The sequence below is a fragment of the Castor canadensis genome, chromosome 4 (assembly GCF_047511655.1).
Source record: "Castor canadensis chromosome 4, mCasCan1.hap1v2, whole genome shotgun sequence".
Classification (NCBI taxonomy): domain Eukaryota; kingdom Metazoa; phylum Chordata; class Mammalia; order Rodentia; family Castoridae; genus Castor; species Castor canadensis.
Genome location: NC_133389.1, coordinates 27313282 through 27333140, shown reverse-complemented (window position 1 = coordinate 27333140; position 19859 = coordinate 27313282). Strand labels below are relative to the sequence as shown.

Genomic DNA, 19859 nt, shown 5'->3' with positions numbered 1-19859 from the left:
CTTTTCAGCTAGGGACCAAACATACAGGTCTCACAAGCCTCAATGCATTTTAAAGTGAGAAACAGAAAAACATATTTCTCATGTCACATGGAATATGGCATCAATAAGTTGGTCTCCTTTTGCTCCCATCAGCCTGGCTGAAGGAAAAACACTGATTTCAAAAGTAAGCTTTTCCTTTCCCAATGATTAACACAAAGTAGACTAACTTAATTTGTGCTAGACTCTGAATGAATTCCAACTATAGCTCAGAGGCCAAAACCCAGAAAAAGAGCAATTTCTTCTTTGAGGGGAAGATAAAGAGACTTAACAGGTTTAGTGTCAGGCTGCTCAGGCCTAGTGTTCATGGAATTGTGGTTGCTGGGAGGCAAACACACACACACATACACACATGCATGCACTCTGCACACATGACCAAAATAAAACTCTTAAACAGGCAAAAACAATTGTGTGTACTGTTGGTATATTTTGTGCCTAAGGTGTCAGGATCCTGGGAACACTCTAGATTTTTTGGTTTAGTAATAAAATTGCATGTTGAGTAGCAGGTTTTTACATTTATTATTGTGTACACCCTCCTTTGCACTAAAATCTAAGCTGAGTGATGTACTGCCAACCAGCACTGATCTCCAAATCAAAGTGTGTGAGGGAACACACTTGTGTGAAATCTCTCTGATATAAGATGCACTGGGCAACTTGTCTGCTTCTGATTCCCAGAAATAAGATAACTAGCAGGGCTGCATGGCTGGAGGGTGGGCATGGACACGTCCTGCCTCAGTCGGAATCCATCGTGAACAGTTGGATGTCCTGTGGGTTCCAGTACAGGCCTACCGCTGAGTTGTAAACCAAAGACCAAACATAGGGGATGAAAAACTCCTCAGGCTGCTCTTCTTCCACGTATTTGAATTTCAATTCTGGAAATTTCTGCAACAAGAACAAAATGATTTTATCATTTCAGTGTTCCATGCACAGCCAAAACAAAGGAGTTTGTAAGTGGTAGTGCACGCAGGGAGCCACGACCCCTATTCAGTCACTGGCCGAGAGGTAGAGGCTATTAAAATACTTTTCCCAAGAGAATCTAAATTACCTATGGCCAGAGTTAACAACAAATGAGGGCCTGATTGGTCAATGTCAGTTTGACAGTTTTCTGAGTAGGGACCCAAATGAGCAGAGGTAAGATGAAACATGTCACAACTAAGCAATGGCCCCTGCTGGGGTGGCAAGCAAGGGTTCAGGCAAAAACCCTATAGAGTTCAATGTCTGGACTTACGGAACACACAAGCCTCTTCAACTATCAGCGTGCCCATCCACTCTTTCTCATTGCAGCAAGTTAAGTGCAGGTGCTGCTGCTCCTGACTGCAGCTCAGAGAACCACTCACTGGGCTGTGCATGTCACTCTGACGGACAAAGTATGGTCAGGTGAGGCAGTGGATGTGGTGCTGCTCCAGAACTTGCTAACATGTGATGGATTTCAATTAGGCCTCCCAGCTTTTTACTCCCTTGTCATTCACCATGAGGAAAGTCTCCTGAATCTTTCCCACACTGGCCAGACTTCTCAAGGGACATCAAACCCTCCCAGTAGCTGGCAATCCCATAGCATCCTGATGAGCTCCGTCTACCCACAGGTGGTGCTGCTTCTGACCTGGCATGAGGCTCTCAGGTATGGAGAGATGAGATTAAGGTGCTTGGAGGTGGTGGCAAGACTTTGTTGTGGAAGGAGGAGTCATTTAAGTACCAATGCTATGACATTCTTTGTGAAAAATCTGCATCTATAGCAACAGGGTATAGCCAGAAATTATCACCAACCAGTGCTGCTCATGCAACATAACAGAGAAGCTTCCCAACCAGTGTCAGGTCAGTCATCACAATGCCCTGCTGAGGCCAAATCACCCCAACACCAAAAGGGACAGCCAGGCTCAGCAGTGTATGGTTCAACAGCATGTGGTCTGCTGAGTGGAATCAGGCTGACTGGGCAAAATGACATGGCCAAGTTCTATCCGCCTTACTGCTTTGTCCTTAAACTTGGTTCTCTTGGATACCATGAAACTCTTCAGGGTTAGTCCTGAGCCTTTTTGCCACAGGGGATAGAACTCAGCACCTGCTGGTTCATAGAAAATAAACACAAAGTCACATGATGTTAGTAATCAAGAAAGGATGGGGAACTATTTGAAGTTTACCCCATGAGACTGGAGCTGACAGTTGCAGTTCTTAGAGTGGCCTCAGACTTCAAAAAAGCCTTCTCTTAATGAAGAGAGAAGTGAAGGTCAGGTGGGGGCAGAGGGGGAGGCTTAAGAAGGTCAGCATCCCTGTACTACCTCTTTTGGTTGGACTAATATCCTACATTCCTATACGGCATTGTAGCCATTAAAATGTACTTCTTGTAAGAAATAAAAATGACCAAAGATGTGAGGCTTTTTCTTCATCCAGTGACATATTTGGGGGTTTTCCTGTAAAGGCCTTGGGAGGGGATAAAAAGTAACATGTGAAATTAAGTCTGTCTGTACATCTGAGGAAGTTGGAATGGGAAATAATAGGACAAAGTGTGTGGGGGGAATTAATGCTTTAAACTGCTCTCCAAGTGAGTTACAGAGGCCTAGGGGAGAATTAGTAATGAATTTATGAGTGGTACCAAGTTTACCTATCTTTGGGGCTTTGGAACATTCTGGTGACTCTCTAGTTAGAAAGAGTAATGAGTTGAAGATTTCCCTGAAATCCTGCAGAGGTTGGACTCCCAGATGATCTCCCAACTGCTTAAAAACCAGTGGAAATGCCTCTAGGTTTACGTCAAAACTATAATCCACCTAGCCCTCTATGAAGGCACAAGTTGGACCCCTGCCCTCTAATCTGAAGTAAACGCTTGGCCAGTAACAGCTATGGATTTCAGATGTTGAAAGCACAGTCTCAGTGCAAGGTGATGTTCAGAATGGCAAGAACATCCTGTGCACAGTATATAACAGTATATAGGGATCGCATAAGATAGTGTAAACTTTGTCAATAGAAGACGTGCAGATTTTATTATGAAGTTATTCTTCAAGCTGGTCAATGATTATTTCTATAGAAGTTCTCAATTCTGAGATTATAGCTAAACTATTTATAGCTAACATAATTGATTATTTTTAGCAGGCATATTCAAATACTTCAAATAGTTACTCATTTAATCTTTGAAACTAAAATAGGAAGCTACTTTGAGTTTTAGCCCCTTTCCTTCCCTTCCTTTCCTTCCTTTCTCTCTTCCTCCTTTCCTCCCTCCCTCCCTTCTTTCCTCCCTCTTTCCTTTCCTTCCACAGATATTTCCTGAGGATGAAACTAAAAATACAGCTGTGACTAAGACACACCCAGACCTAGCACTTAAAAGGTAAAAGTACATCCTTATTAGCTGGGGGACTTTGGCCCTTTGGACAAGTCTCCTCCTTTGCTCAGATTCAGGTTCTTAGAAGATAAAGATTTTGAATTTAACTGTCCTGCTTACTTAACTGCTGTAGTGACAATCAGCTGAGACAAGCCGTGTGATTAGGTAAGGGGCTTTGGATAGTACCTAGCTCAGAGTAAGCATTTAATAAATGTTGGTTACTATTACTGACATTAAATGGTATGGAAATGTGAGGTAGTTCACTAACCAAATCCAGAGACTAGGAGTGCTGTGACTGGTCTGCTCCCAAGCTTGTTTCTGTCATGCCTCCCAAATGGACACTTGTCACTCCCAACTCTATTTCCTGGTGTTTTTTTTTTTTTTGTCAAATGCATAGAAACAAAGTTTCCATGTCTTTCAAGGAATAGCAATAGCTTCAAACCTTTCTTCAATGTCCCCCCAACCAACAGTCACTTCACCTCCATGCTTGAGTGTTGTCCTCATTGTGAAATGCAAGGGCCTGTTCTCTTGGCAGTTCAGTCTGGGGTTAGGAGACAAAGCTGGGTGGTTTATGGCAAATTGTGGCATTTTCTAGAGGTTGGGTTTCTCACTTAGTGTAAAATGAGGGACCTCTGACTGATTCCTTGCCTCTGGGACCCAATGCAAACCTGAAGTCAAGCAGTTGCTGATTTCAATGCAGCTGGTCTTCACAGTGTGCAATGTAAGTATCCAGGGGTTATGGAGCTGCGCTGGGTGTTGACAAAAGATGGTCTCAAAGGCTAATGCTCCCAACTGCTTATAACCAAGACCAATGTGAAGCTGTTGTTGAGCTGCTCTGTGGCTTGAGAGCTCGCAGCTAAGTGGACTATGGTTCTAGGCTCAGGTCTTGCCTGTGCTGGCTAGTTAAGGCCTGATCCTTTCCAGACAAGGTTCCCAAACTATCTTCTGAGTGTATACTATCAGTCCCAGGGGAACCACGGAGCAAACAGAAGCAGAACAGCATGAATGCACTGCCACTGCTGGAAAATTGCTTGGACACGTGCACAGCGCATGTGCATGACCCTGAATCCACAGCACAACCTCCCTGGCCCCTTGAGTGGACAACTGAGTTGAGAGCTATTACTTCCTAGGTTGTTTGCTGGAAAATTTTCACCAGCAATTACAGGATTCAGAAAGCAAGAAAAAAAGAAGGGTTTGTTTTCCAGATTGGCTATAAAAGGCTAACATTTAAAATCACAAGGCCACAAGGTTCCTTTCTACTGCAATGAGTTAGTTGTTTGTAAGACGCTTTGAAAGGGTGAATAATGGGCATAAATCCTAAGAAGTTTCAAAATACTATTCAGCTAACATGAGGAATGGTAATGTGGCTGCTTCATGAGCTGGGTGCGAGCTGCCTTTCAAGGCCATGGAGTGGCCTTCTGTTTCTCTAGCTATGGATTTGAACAGACATCCTTAAAGCCATGTGCTCCTCTGAGAAATCTGAAGAGCCAAGGAAAAGAAAGACAAAAGGTTTTATTTAGCACTAAGGACACCAGGGACACATTTTGTCAGGACTCAGTCCAAGAAATGTCAGGTCTGAAAGTCAAATCAACAACCCAGAAAATGTTACCCTTCCTTTTAGGTTCCTTTGCAAGCCCATGGAGAAAACAATGCCATCCTATGGGACTGAGGGGAGTCCAGCCTCCTCATTCCAGAGTATTCTCATCCCTGACACAGCCAACAGATACCACCTGGCAGCCTAGGGCCCAACTGCAGGCCACACGAGCACTCACAGGCTCTCCTAGTTCTGCTATTCATCCAGGGCTTCTCCACCTACACCTTCCTACTGCACTTCTTAGAAAAACAGTGGGTTCCCACAAGGACTATGCGCTGAGGACCTCTAGCCTTTGGGAAGGTAGGGGAGGTGCTTAAGAAGGAGGAGATCCTGTTTGGCCAGTTAGGACAGGAACTTGTCTGGCACTGGCCAGCACAAAACAGGAGCCTGGGTACCTTAGCCCAGGTGGCTCTGGTGGGAGCCTTAGCTTTCAGTTCTTTCTGAGATCCTTGTCCTGTGACTCAGTCCAATAAGGGGAAAAAAACCCATCTCTGAAGAGTGGAGTTTGGTCTCAGTCCAAAGCTACTTACAACAATCCTGTTGTTTTGATTTTTGGAGCCAGAGGTAATGCTAGACTCTCAAGTGTGGCCGGAACGTTTTTATCAGCTCCAGTGAATCAACCTACCACAGTGGGACATCCGGACGCCCAGAGCAGAGACAAAGCAGAGGTCTGATTTGGATACAACAAGCAGACAAAAAGCCTACCGTCTGTCTCCACTGTCAGTCATGTGATTTGGTGAAAACCCACAGGAAGTTCAGTGAGCAGATGTAGGGCACAACTGCAATAATTTTATTACCACAAAAGTTCAATGGAGATTTCTAGCTTCCACCTAAAGATTATACAGATAGCATCAGAAACTCTAGCAAGCACCTGGCATGGCTCCAGAAAGTTTAATATAATTTAAAGTCAAATAGCTATATAGCACATTAAATTGTTTTTCAGTCTATAGTAGGCCAGTAAGAAGAAAAGTAGAGGGTGACCACTGGCAGTGAGGCAGCTCAGGAACTGCTGGCAGCTGGTGCAGGCCGCTGTCTACTGCACATGTAGGATTTGTGCCTGCCCTGTCACAGGGCAGCAAAGAAAGCCTTGTGCCCCTTTTAAAATCCAGTGCTGGGGGATGTGGTGAGTGATCACACTGCCTCTTGTTACTGCCTCTCCCTGCCAGCCACTGCCGCGTGACTTCTGACCTTCCTTCACCTAATACTGGAGAGCATCCATCAAAACATCTGGGGCATTGCATTGGGGATTCTGAGGAAAGAGAACTGGTACTCCCTGCCTGGACTGCAGTAACACGATGTAGTAGGAGGCACAGGCACACACTGGAACAAGATGCAGATGGAAAGAGGAGGCGCCCAACAACTCTGCAGGTAGTCCTGGCTAATACCGGGGCTGGAAGGGTTTAGGTGGGCTTGGATAGTAGACTAGGAAAAACCATGAGCTGACAAATTGGGAAATATCTGTATCAGTAATTTAGCTTTATTGTCTGAGCAAAAGTGCCTTTCTCTGCTTTGTGTAATGGAACTAGTTACAAATGTATCAAATATTTAACTGCTGGCAAAAAGAACCACCAAGCTCTGGTCTATAACTGCTGAAGGAGCAGTGGTTCTGTATATGAACTCATTACCATTATTATTTTATTACTATTATTACTGTTTTTGAGATGGGGTCTTGCCATGTTGCCCAGTCTGGCCCTGAACTCCTGGGCTCCTGAGGAGCTGGGACAGCAGGTGTGCACCACTGCACCCTGCCGAGAATTCGTTTAAAGATGAATGCAGAACTAAATTCAAAATACAGAAAATTACAAAGGGTTACAAATTAAGAAATACAAAGCTAAAATTAAGAAGCTGGTAATGCGGATGGCTCAGAAGACAGACACAATAGACTGCTTGTCCAGGAATGTGGTAGCTGGCCACTCACAGGGGCCCTGGGGCTCTCTGGGAAGCAACTTACTTGAGAGAGGGGCACCCATAAAGTTAGCAGACATGATCCACCCTGTATGCCTACACTACCTGGAGCTCAGAAAACCGGTTCACCACTTCTGAGTGTCTATGAGTGATACTAATGGCTTCCATAATGCAGTGAGAAGGCTCTTAGGAAAAGTGTAAAGGATAAACAGAAGCTGAAACTCACCACGTGGCAGCTCTTCACAAACTTACTATATCACCAACCAAAATTTGAGCAAATGTCCCTTTTAGACTCTCCCCTCACCAGGCCAGGGTCCTATTGAAAGGAGAGACTCTTGTCTTCAATTTGCAGTGTCTCTCTCTTTTCTGGGGGCTGGTGGGGAGCCTGAAGCAGGAGGAAAGATAGGCTCTCCTGCTCAAGGGGCACCTAGGAGCGGACCTGACCTATGCTGGGACCCTCACTAGCATGGAGGCTGAGGGCAATCCTGACGGTGGAAGCTAGTGTGGTGTTGCCAGCAGCTGGAGATGAGGTTGAAAAGTGGGGGTGCTGGTGGCCTTGAGGACTGAGGTGAAAAGTCTGCTCACTCAGTGAGCCTGGAGAAAAGAGCAGTGAGGTACAGGTACTTGTAATTAAAAGGTGTCACCTTCAAGAGGGCAGCTGAAGCTGTCTGCTGTGCAAACGCCTCACTAAGACTGTGCTGCTTTTGAGTCAACTTCAAGAGTGCTTTGATCCCAAGGTAGAGGGGTGTAAAAGTACAGAATTTACTGCAGAACTTCTGTTGCTGAAAGCTGGCCCAGAATGGGGCCAGAAGGATTGGAATTGCCTGCCTTTCTGCAGTGGGCTCGCCATGGTGGGGAGGACCTGGATCAGGCTCCCAGGAAATTGGTGCAATTTTATGAGATGCAATTCTAATCAGAACTCAAGCCCATGCAGGCAGGCCCCTAGTGGGAACCCCATGAGTCCCCCAGTGCTCAGAATATAATAAAGGGGTAAAAATCATTTGTGCACAAACTCAGAATTAGATATAAAATACAGTTTGGAAAACTGGATCCTACACACAAGTTAATTAGTGGAACAACTGCCCAAAGTTATTTCAGACCAAATGAACCATGGTAAAATCCATGGCACTGGGAGACCGTACATCATGAGCTGTGCTATTTGGAATCTGGGGGACAATTCAATCAGCCTACCTTGTTTGCATATTTATCACATGCAGTTTTGGCTGAGCATGATCTAACAAATATGTAAATATCAAAAGAAATTTCAAAAAATATCTTAAATTCTCTTAGCTCAGTCAATGTAGAGAAGCTCTCAGTCAGTCCTGTACTATGATCAGTTGTTGTGTGATCTGTTGAGTGTTTCCCTGCCTCCCCCAAAGCACATGGTACCCCAAAAAAGCAGTGTGCTTAATTGAAATGATGCAGTGAAAAATTTTAAATGTGTTGAAAGGTGGCATGTCTTGAGCAGAAGTTGGGTGGTGTTCTGGGGAAAATGAATCAGGCATCTGTGATTTTTCCTCAGTGGTAATACCGAAGGTCAATGGTACTTTGGTCTAACAGATTAATGTACTTTTCAACTTGCTTACTAGTCTCCTGCCACTGTGATAGTCTCATTCATCCAGGAAAATCAGCTCACAGGTAATGGATGATATTGATACAGATGTTCACTATCATATTTCAAATATATCTAATTATGGAAAAGGAGACGAACTCCTTAATCAATACATGACTTCGAGGTTGTTAGGTATTAGACTGATGCATAATATATAAACTGAGAAGTTCCTTTTTTTTCAATACTGATGTCTGAACTCAAGGACTTGTACTTGCTAGGAAAGCACTCTACCACTTGAGCCGTGGCCCTAGCCCTTTTTGGTTTTAGTTTATTTTTCAGGTAGGGTCTCTTGCTTTTTGCCTAAGGCCAGCCTCAGAATGCAATCCACCTGCTTAGCTTGTATCATAGATGGGCATTACCACACCGGTTTGTGTGTGGTCTATGTAAACCACCTCCCCCCTCTACACTTCTTTTTGAGATAGGGTCTTGCTAACTTTTTTTTTGCCCAGGCTGGCTTGGGATCACAGTCCTCCTATCTCTACTTCCTACATAGCTAGGATTAGGATTACTGGCATGAGCCACAGTGCCTGGCCCAGAAGTCCCATTTTTAATGAGTCCTTTATCTTTGACTCTTGTCAAGGTTGTAGTATGGGGGAAAAGAGACAAATACATGGCCTTAAAATGTAAATTAAATCCTAACTACTGTGTCTGCAGCCAGTTTCTTCACACTAATTTTTTTCCAGACTAATTTGTGAACTAGGGGGTGGGTGGGAGATGAGGATATGGAAGCAGATTCTGAATCCTGTTTAGAAAAATTCTTGCAAAATAAGCATCTTTGCTATGTTGGAGATGTTTGTGCTAGGAGTCATGTGTGAAATGGATATGCAGAAGGTGAGGAGGCAGGGCAGACAGAAGGCTTCACCCACACACTATGGCCCAGACAGGTGTGTCCCAGGTGTGAAGGAGCATTTGGGTAATTTTATCAGGTGGAAACACAACCTTTGCCACACTATGGCAAAGAGATATCTGGAAGAAAATTCCAATTAAGACAGATAGGGAAATAAGAAGTTGCCCTTCATTTCTTGAGAGTTATCTTCTTTGAACATTCTTAGGATTTAAATTATAAGCAAGCCTCCAGTGAGTACCATGCATTATTAGAAAGTCATGCCATAACACCACCAACAACAGGTGTTGGCGAGGATGCGGGGAAAAAGGAACCCTCTTAAACTGTTGGTGGGAATGTAGACTAGTACAACCACTCTGGAAAAAAATTTGGAGGCTGCTTAAAAAGCTGGACATCGATCTACCATTTGATCCAGCAATACCACTCTTGGGGGTATACCCAAAAGACTGTTACTCCAGAGGCACCTGCACATCCATGTTTATTGCGGCACTATTCACAATAGCCAAGTTATGGAAACAGCCAAGATGCCCCATCACTGACGAATGGATTAAGAAAATGTGGTATCTATACACAATGGAATTTTATGCAGCCATGAAGAAGAACGAAATGTTATCATTCGCTGGTAAATGGATGGAATTGGAGAACATCATTCTGAGTGAGGTTAGCCTGGCCCAAAAGACCAAAAATCGTATGTTCTCCCTCATATGTGGACATTAGATCAAGGGCAAACACAACAAGGGGATTGGACTATGAGCACATGATAAAAGCGAGAGCACACAAGGAAGGGGTGAGGATAGGTAAGACACCTAAAAAACTAGCTAGCATTTATTGCCCTTAACGCAGAGAAACTAAAGCAGATACCTTAAAGCAACTGAGGCCAATAGGAAAAGGGGAACAGGTACTAGAGAAAAGGTTAGATCAAAAAGAATTAACCTAGAAGGTAACACCCACGCACAGGAAATCAATGTGAGTCAATGCCCTGTATAGCTATCCTTATCTCAACCAGCAAAACCCCTTGTTCCTTCCTATTATGGCTTATACTCTCTCTTCAACAAAATTAGAGATAAGGGCAAAATAGTTTCTGCTGGGTATTGGGGTGGGGGGAGAGGGAGGGGGCGGAGTGGGTGGTAAGGGAGGGGGTGGGGGCAGGGGGGGAGAAATGAACCAAGCCTTGTATGCACATATGAATAATAAAAGCAAAATGAAAAAAAAAAAAGAAAGTCATGCCATGATAATTCTTAGTGAGAAGTAGAAGCCAGGTCTGGTAATCAACATTCCTATGCATCTATCATATAGGAGGGTATTTTTCTCAATGCTTATGGAAAAAACCCATCTACTCCAGGTAGTAAGCGGAAGGCTTTGTGGCTTTCCAGTGATGTCTTTTCAATCTGCTTGGAGAAAATCATACTTCAATCCCATATTTCTGTCTTTGTCTCTCTCTTTCTCTTGGTACTGGGGCAAGCACTCTGTCACTGAGCTATAGCCCAGCCCCAAATCTACAATTCTGACCAACATTTTATAGCTTAAAAGGGAGCTCAGTCTTTGTACTTCCCATGGCTGCTTTCCCGGTGATCCAAGCATGATCTATGATGGGCTGAACCAGACCTGTGGCTTCTCTGCCCAATGAAACATGGTTATTCCAACCTGTATCATCAATGAATGAAAAAGCACATCATGAGATGTGTTACTTCTTCACAGCCACAAGGTCTAATGAGGATCAGGAAACCTACAAGTCAGGATTTTGGCTAGGCTGGCCCCATGACACAAGACAGGAGGCCAGGAATCATCTTCAGTGGGCCTGAGAGGAAAGTGACGGTAAGCAACAAGAAAACCTGGAAAAGGTGGCAAAACATGGTGCTTAAGACAACCTAGTTGGTCCAGATTTTGCTAGGAGCTTCCTAGTTCCACTAGTATGCAAATCATTTCACGAATAATTGTTTTTGTGTTACTGCTGGGCCTCAGATGATGATGATAATGGGAGACAGGCTTGAGTACAAGGTGCTGTGAGGCCTAATGCACAGTTCTGAAGAGATTACATGGGGTCCTGCATGGCCATATTCTGAACAGCTTGATGCCAAGCTGCAGAGTGTCCTCAAGTGCAGGGGGCTAAGCAGGCAGATGTTAACCACAGGGCAGCTGAGAATCTTTGTTAGATCACCTGAATTCACTCTCTTGGGCAAAGGTCCCCCTGCAGCAAGACTGGGAAGGCAGAGACCAGGGTGAGCTGAATAATGGCATGACTGGATAGGTAAAGGTTTCCTCTAGGGTTCCAAGAAATAGCCTGAGAGGGCTCACAGCAAATGAACAGCAACCAGTGGCTGACTATCATGGCTCCTGGGGCCAGCCAGTGATGCTGCTGGGCTGTCATGGCCGCAGGAGCACTACGTGTCTAGCTTGGAGATGTGAGATTGGGGAGGGAGGGAAAAGGTTGAAGGGACTTTGGAGTTTTTAAAGTCATGCCTGTCTTCTCAGCTGTTACCTCTCTTCTACCTTCCTGTAACAGAGAAAGGACTGTTCAGATAATTCAGAGAGTCAAGGGCTACAAAGAGCACTCAGGGTCCTGCTTTACTCCAGCACCACCACAAATCAGCCAAACAGTACATTAAAACAGAGGACATTTGTACTGTCAACATTGTGGAAGAAAAGAAAAACACTTCAAAGTCTCTGCTTTCCAAAACTAATATAGAGACAGGATAATAAACAAGGGGCAGGTGATGTAACCACAAATCAAACATGATCCAATCTCAGGTTGCATGCTGCTGAGGAAAATACTCACAGAGACCTAGTGAATGTGAAGATCTTAATATTTTTAAGTTGAAACAAAGATCAAATCCTCCTCTTATAAAAACCTATTCTTTGTCCTTTATGATTCTTGCTTTTACCCTTTCCTGGACAAAAAAGGCAAAGATTTTTTGTTTCATTACTTAGAGCGCTAGAAGTTTAAAAGCTGACCACCATATTCAGAAAGAAGTCTTCAAATGGCCTCAGTGCAGGTTGGAAACTTAAGTGCATGGGTACAAATTCATGTAATGTGAATTTCTTCTCTTTTAATGCAGGGAACAATTCCACATTTTACTTTATGAGCAGGTGACAACATAGCAGCTGTAATACTAAGCAAGATGAGGACGCCAGAGAAAATAAAACTACACACTGTGAGGAGGGCTGCTCATTGAGTCCTGGCCTGTCATTGACTGTGCAGGTACCAGTCAGGGAGGCACACATGATTTCTTACAGGCAGACCTGTGGAATGGTGGCCAGAAAAAGCCAAGCAAGGAAGCTGGCATCATACTTGCATCATCTACCAGCAGTGGCTCTGGATTCTGTGGATACGAGTTAAGGAGTAACTCAGGGCCCTGTGTCATTCACAGTCTGAAAGCTAAAGCTGAGTCAGGCGTAACAGTGACTTCTGCCCTGTTTTGTTTCCCCAGTTAAGATAGACTGGAAGTAGCAAAAGGCATGCAGTGGGCATTTAATACTTTCCATGGCAGCAGTCATATTTATTGATTATTTGAAATTTAAATAAATACCATAATAAGGAAACATAAAATTTTATGACCACTATGTAGCCATCTGGGCTGTGAATGGCAGAATGGAGGGGAAGTTCAAGATCTCTGAATCTTACAGTTGGCTCTGACACTAATAAATCTGGATGAGTACAATCACTGCCTTGATGCTGAGTTATCTCATCTGTAAACCATTACAGCTGATGAGACCTTCTCTGACTGAGGTATGAGGCTAAAAAATGGTCATGATGTTGAAGTGACTCACATAGGCTGGGAGACCTGACAAGGGCCAGGCAGGCTGCTGGCTGGATTTGGTTAGCACCTTGCCCTGCTGTGTCCAAGAGATGCTGCAAAAGGGTCCTAGAAGACCCTTTCTATCTGTGACAAAGGCCACAGGGAAAGGAAAACCAGAAAGTAGAGAGACTCCTTCCTTCTCTATTTTGGTCTCCACCTTAATTTTTTTTCAAAGCAATGTTCAAAGATGAGTAAAATATCTACAGGTAAAGCATCTGAAGATCCATAGTCATTTCCCAAACACGACAGTAGTCTAGAAGCAAGGAGTCATATTTTCTAGCATAGGCTCTAATTGTCCTAAATTTCATCTTTCCATAAAGAAAGATGCATTGCACTTATTTCTTACTTTCATGGACCAATCATATTCCTTTTCTTCTTTTGATTTTATTTTACTTATTTTCTTTTGACATTGTGAGGAACAGTCTTACAATGTAGTCCAGTTTGGCCTAGAACTCATGATCCTCATGCCTCTACTTTCCAAATGCTGTGATTACAGGTGTGTACCACCATGCCTGGCTAATGATAAGTCAATTTCTTATATACTGCAAACATGAAAATTAAACAAAATTGTATTTACCTTGAAAATATTCACAAAACATTTTAAAAGATCTTTTAATTTAAATAATCACCATATTGTATTTTAGAAATTAGATACAGGAAATAAATAGTAAAACATTCTTTTATATCTGGGTTTATTTATAGTAAAAGAATGTAGAACACAACTTTTATTTAAAAAAAATCAAATTTTGATCTAAATAAGAAAACAAGGTACAAACTATAAACTTCCCCTATGGAGAACCAAAGTCTGCTTAGCATCAAAGGCATGAGAGCACGAGTTCTGTAGCTTTGAAATGTTGCTTGACTTCCAAAAGAAGCGGATTAAGGAAGAGGGAATGTTGGGCTTATTTAAGAACAATTTACACTAAAGATATATTGTCTGTGACTTCTCCATTCTGCTGAATATAAAAAAATACTTTCTGTTGAAGAAAGCTGTTTTGAGATAAAACTTCTGATTAAATACCTTTTGCAAGGGGCTATGGTCTGAGTGTTTGTGTGTCCCTCTGTCCCATTCATATTCACACCTTTGGGAGGCGTGTCATTAGGACATAGCTAAGAGGATACTGTCCATGACCCAAAAATTGGGCCCCCATTGACACCAAATCTGCCAGTGCCTTGACCTTGGTCTTCCAGCTGCTAGAACTATGAGAAATCAATTTCTATTGTTTATAAACTATCCAGTTTGCAGCATTTTGTTGTAGTAACCTGAACAGACTAAAACAAAAGGAGACTTACTCACTCATTCATCTTTCCTTCCTTTTTGTTAATATTCATAATTATAACCATTAATGCTTTACCAAACACAGTATTCTAATGGTCTTCTTTGTCATCTGGCAAATGGATGGTTGTTTTTGGATGCCCTGGTGGCCAGGTCTATAGCAGTGGCCTCAGCTGTCAGTGAGAGGTGTGAGGAAGGAGGGGTGCTGGGGGCCTCACAAGCTGAAGGCTTACTCAGCACTGTAGCAGGCCGAACATTTTCATCACCACATATGCAAAAGTAGAGAAGATAGTACAAACCATTAACTCATGACTACTCTTGTTTTATCTACCTCAACTTCCCTCCTCTGAATTGTTTTGGTGCCAATTCCAGACATCATGTAAGTTCACCCCTGAGTATTACCTAACAGGTAAAAACTTTTTGCTCCACTTTAAGATAACCCACTATGAGAATAAATTAAAATTATAGGGTGACCCTTTGTACCATAAAAACATTTAATAAAAATATGAAGTATAGTCCCTGCCCTTAGGGATCTTGACATTACTTGGGGAGCTGAGATAAATACAAATGGGAAAAATAACCAATACAAGCAATTCTCCAACATAACATTAGGAAGTACCATGTAATAACTGCCATTCTCCTTAGATGGATTCTAGGATTTACACAAAGTGGCCATATGTGAATTCTTAGCTTTATCTGCTTTCTCTCCTTATCCAAGCCACTGGCCTCTGTGTAAAGGAACTCCCCAAGTCCTCTGCGCCCTCTAGGCTTATGTCACTTCCATGGGTGTCTGAAACATGGAGCTAAGCTGTCCTCCCCCTCCTACATATAGCCTTGCATAAGCCTCTCCAGGCTTGGTCCTGCTTGCCCACAGTTTTTATCTGCATACTTCCTCTGGCTGGATCTGGGTTTGGATATGGGTTGCACATGCTGCTAGACATAAGTGTTCTGAAGGTATGTGTGCCACCTACAGCACTAGGTAAGGCTTTGCCAACTGATGAATGGCACTCTGTCAAGGGCTTTGGTGGCTTAGGAAAGAGAGACCCTGTGGACAAGAGCAGTCAGGGAAGGCTGGCAAGACAGTGAATCTGGGGTAGTTGTGAAGAAGAGGGGAGAGGTGTTCTGTCCAGAGATTAAGAGTGTGTTATTCAGAAGCTTGGCTAACTCAGAACAGGTTCCAACCTGTTCCCACACAGCGACCTCTCTGAGCAGTTCCTGGGTAGTGAGGGAGCATGAGCAAAAAGGCCCATCATAAAATCTGTTACTCTGTGCTTAAAAGGGCCCCTTATGGCTTCCCAATGGAAACCCACTTCCATGGAAGATGCAAGGGAACAGGCAGAGCCTCTGTACCAGGTGTGTATACCTCAGGCATGGAGATAACACATACACAAAAACCACAGGACAACAGGCAGTGACAAGGCTCTGTGAAGTGTACAAAATGGGCAATTCATGGGTCCTGGGAAGGGAGGAACTAAGCTGGGAGCACCAAGACTTCAAGAAGGAAGCAGCAAATGGATGGTCTATTAACTCTGGCCTGTGAAGGTAGGAGGAAGGGCCATGCAGGGAGAGAACTAACAGAAGCACAGACAGGAGGCAGAAAAGCACACACAGCCCAGGAAGGCAGGTTTAGAATGTCTGGAGTGTGGGGAAGGGGTAATTTAAAGAAAGCCTGAAAGGCCCCAGACTAGACTATTATGTGTGCCAAGGAGACTGCTGTATGCATGGGAGCAGGGCAGTACCTAGGACCAAAGCATGGGTTTGAGGATAGAATAGTCTCTAGGGGGAGGAATAGCTGGGGAGACTAGTGCCAGAGTTTAGGTGGCAGAGGACAGGGCCTATATCCAGAGAACAGAGAATGGGTGAAGAGCAGGGAAACTGGGCAGTTTCCCCCACAAAGGGAAATCGGGACTGGAAAGCAACAGCTCTAGATACCAATCCAAGAGCTCCTCTGTTGTGATCAAATTTTGTATGTTTTGAGTCCAGTGACCTTTGTTATTTTGTTTTTCACTAGGAACAAAGAAGCAGACAAATAAAATTCTGTTTCCATTCTCTGGCTGTCTCCCTCCTAATTCGTCTTTATCTTTCTGCTATGGTTTTTCTAGCCAGGCTGCCTCTAGCAAAGGGTTCTACACAGCTGACGTCATGGTGCCTTGATGGGGTGCCCTGGGCCCAACAGCCTCATAGTGCAGACTGAGCAAACTGTCTGGAAGCTTTGTCAAGATTATAATTCTCCTGCCTCATTTAATGCTTTAAGCATTAAATGAAAAGAAGGCCTGGGCTTCAATCCACATTTCTGAAGATATTTTACTCTTCTGAAGAAAGAAGAGTAAATGCTCCTTGAGCACCAGTCCTGTAAGCATTAAATCCAGTAACAATGGCTTAGGAATAAGAACAGATGGCAGACTCATTGTCACTGACCATTACTTTCCTGCTCAGGGTCTCAGAAACACCCTTACCTAGCTCCACCTCAGTCCCCTGGCCTTGACGGGCAGCTCTGAGGCCTGCAAATGCAGTCCCTGATAGACTGTTGAGTCCTCCTGCCATAACTGGATGCTACCAAATTGCCCCTTTAGGTTTCAGGACAAACAGCAAGCTCTAAAGATTCCAGAGACAAGAGGCATGATGGACAGGACACAGGGTGCTTCCATGCCAACGGCACAGTACCAGCCCTGTTCCCCATGCATATGACATACATGGGTGGCCATGCTGACGGCATTTGTCCTCTTCCTTTGATCTGGAAAGGAAATGAGTCCTTGGGACCTTAGGGCTAAGAGTTCCATATTAGAAAAAGTGACTCCAGTCAGGGGCTCAGCCTCCATACAAAGTTCAGAAAAAGTTACTCCCCTTAAGAAATGTACATCCAAATTTCCTACCAGGATCCCTTCCTAGCTATTTCCTTTTCACTTTTGCAAATAGGGGCTGGAAATGGAGGCGAAGGATAGGAAGGACTTCATAATATACTTGGAAAGACATAAAGCAACCTGTCTTATTCTGAGGGCAGAAGACAGCACAATCACCAGGCAGGAACTTTATGTACCTGAAAATGTTCTGCCATTAGCAATGTTTATACACTCTCATCTTCCTTCTTCCCAGTGTGGCAAACCTAGATTAAGTGGAACCCTACTAACTGGAACTTTTATGAAAGCACAATTATTTTAGGACAAAGGAACTAATAAGAGAACATATTCAGCAAGTTAAAAACACACACAAACTTCAAAGGAACTACTGCTTAAACTATTACTCTCAGCCCATTTCCCATGCTATACACAGGCCCTGTACAGGGACAGTTCACATTAGGAGGATGACTGGAATGGCAAGATGAAAGAAAAACAACTTGTTTCGTATCTATGACTGAAGAATTTCCCTCTTGCTGAAAAGCTGGGGAAATAAGTTGTATTGAATTTATATTTTGTAAGTAAATAAATATTTTGACAGAACTAAAGAAACATGTCAATGAAAGCCACCATGTCACACAGCTAGAAAACTAAATGTGGTTCAAGACAGTCCCTGCCTGAGTGGAGCATCCTGTCTACCGGGACACACAGATAGCTCCAAGTACGAAGAGCTCTCAGAGTCGGGCTGCTGAGGTGTGGGACAGTGTGAAAGAGGGGTAGGTGGTGGGGAAGAAGCATTTCAGACACTGGGGAGAAATGTGAGGAGTGTCCGTGCATGCAAAATCAACGGAAGCAGCTTTAACTTTACAAGAGAGACAGTATAACTGGCCATTTTCAAAAGGACTAGTTTTTAAAATTTTTTACTTCTTATCAAATGAGTTCATAATTTGTAAGCCTACACAGAGCCTCATACATTATATAAAATTTAATCAGAACAACTGTCATGCCTAGCAAAGTAGCATCCTTGGGCAGATTCCAGTTTGGAGACACAAATTCTGATTTCAAAATAGAATGGGAAAGGGGATGCATCTCAGTGGCGGAGCACTTGCCTAGTGCAGGCAAAGCCAAGTGCTCCAATCCCTAATTCCACAAAAAGAAGAACCCCAAGGCAACACCTGTAATTCATTTGTGAGCACTTTGAGACAATTTGTCTTTTGAGTTATTTTCTGATCTAACAATGAATTAGTTAAAAAAAATAACTTTTAAGTATACCTTAAACAGGTCAGTACTTTCAGAAATGAGAACATAAGACAGCTGTGGTAGCACACACCTGCAATTCTAGCACTCAGGAGACTGAGACAGGAAGATCATGAGTTCAAGGCCAGCCTGGACTATACAGTGAGACCCTGTCTCAGGGGGAAAAAAAAACCCAAAAACTAGAAAAGAAAAGAAAAAGAAGCAATAATGCAACTAATCTAAGTCATATGTGTGAAAAGTTTGAGGAAATAATTTGTTTGTGGTATGAAACAAGCAACCAAAGGGATTGGACTGCAAAATTGTGTTTGAAAATAAAGAGAGAAACTATAATTTTTGAACATGGAAAAAATTAATTAGACTTATTTCAGTTGAGAGGTCTCAAAGTGCAAATATGTGTGTTTGTGTGTGTGTATGTGTTTATGTATGTGTGTGTATTTGGAACACAGTGTTCCAGGTGATTTATTAATAGTACTTAATACACTGTTGCTGGAAATTTCAAGTATGTGTTAGCCCCTCCACATGCAAGTGCAAAAGCTGGAAATTCTTTTACATTGGTCTAGCTAGTTTTGTTATTTATAACTTTCAAATAGATCGTAACTAAAATTCAGAGTAGCCCTCAGAAACTGAATGTGACATTTCCTACTGCTAACAAGTTTTTCAGGGAATATGAATGTTTGCTATGGATAGCTTCACAAAAACGAATGTGAGTTATGCATCTGATATAAATGTTTGCATATTTTTCCAAAGGCATTTTCTTTAGAAGTGATAAGTGACTTTAGAAATGGTAAGAATAGAATAAAAAGCGTAGCTCCAAATAACTGAAATCTCCTTTGCAATGAAATCTCCTTTGCAATGAAAGGTCCACAGACAACCGGGTGTGGTGGCACATACCTGAAATCCCAGCACTTGGGAGGCTGAGGCAGGAGGATCTGGAGCCAGCTTGGGTTACACAGTGAGACCCTGCCTCAAAACAAAATCAAAACCAAAACCAAACCAAACCAAAACAAAAAAGCCAAGACAAAAAACCCATGTACCAAAACTCTGGTCAAATACCCAGTTAATATCAGTCCCATGTACTCATGTATATAATTGGGAACAGGCAGGGACCTTAAAATTACTTTGCTGGGTCTTTTTGTAAGATGGGGAAACTGAGGCTTTGCAGCATCAGGGGACTTGCCCTACCTTGAGAGCTATGGGCAGAGCCTCCTGCCTGTAGCTGGTATCTTTCCTTGTTTCATCCCTGCCTCTCGAGCTGGTGATTATTTTGAAATTCTGTGATTCTTTTTATCACCCCTTTGAGACAGGGTCTCCCTAGGTAGCTCAGGCGGGCCTCTAACTTTTGATTCTCCTGCCTCAACCTCTTGAGTGCTAGGGTTACAGATGTGCACCGCCATGTA

At 43.2% G+C, this 19859-nt stretch overlaps 1 protein-coding gene across 3 annotated transcripts in view; it reads right to left on the bottom strand.

The window, feature by feature from the left end:
- Window positions 1-443: 443 nt before the first annotated feature.
- Dym (dymeclin) overlaps window positions 444-19859 on the bottom strand; it is a 383552-nt gene continuing 364136 nt past the window's right edge. For all 3 annotated transcript variants that reach the window (XM_074069849.1, XM_074069851.1, XM_074069850.1), the window contains one exon: window positions 444-918. In XM_074069849.1, the coding sequence (XP_073925950.1) occupies window positions 769-918 (150 nt within the window). In that variant the 3' untranslated portion in view covers window positions 444-768. The remainder of the gene's footprint in view (window positions 919-19859) is intronic.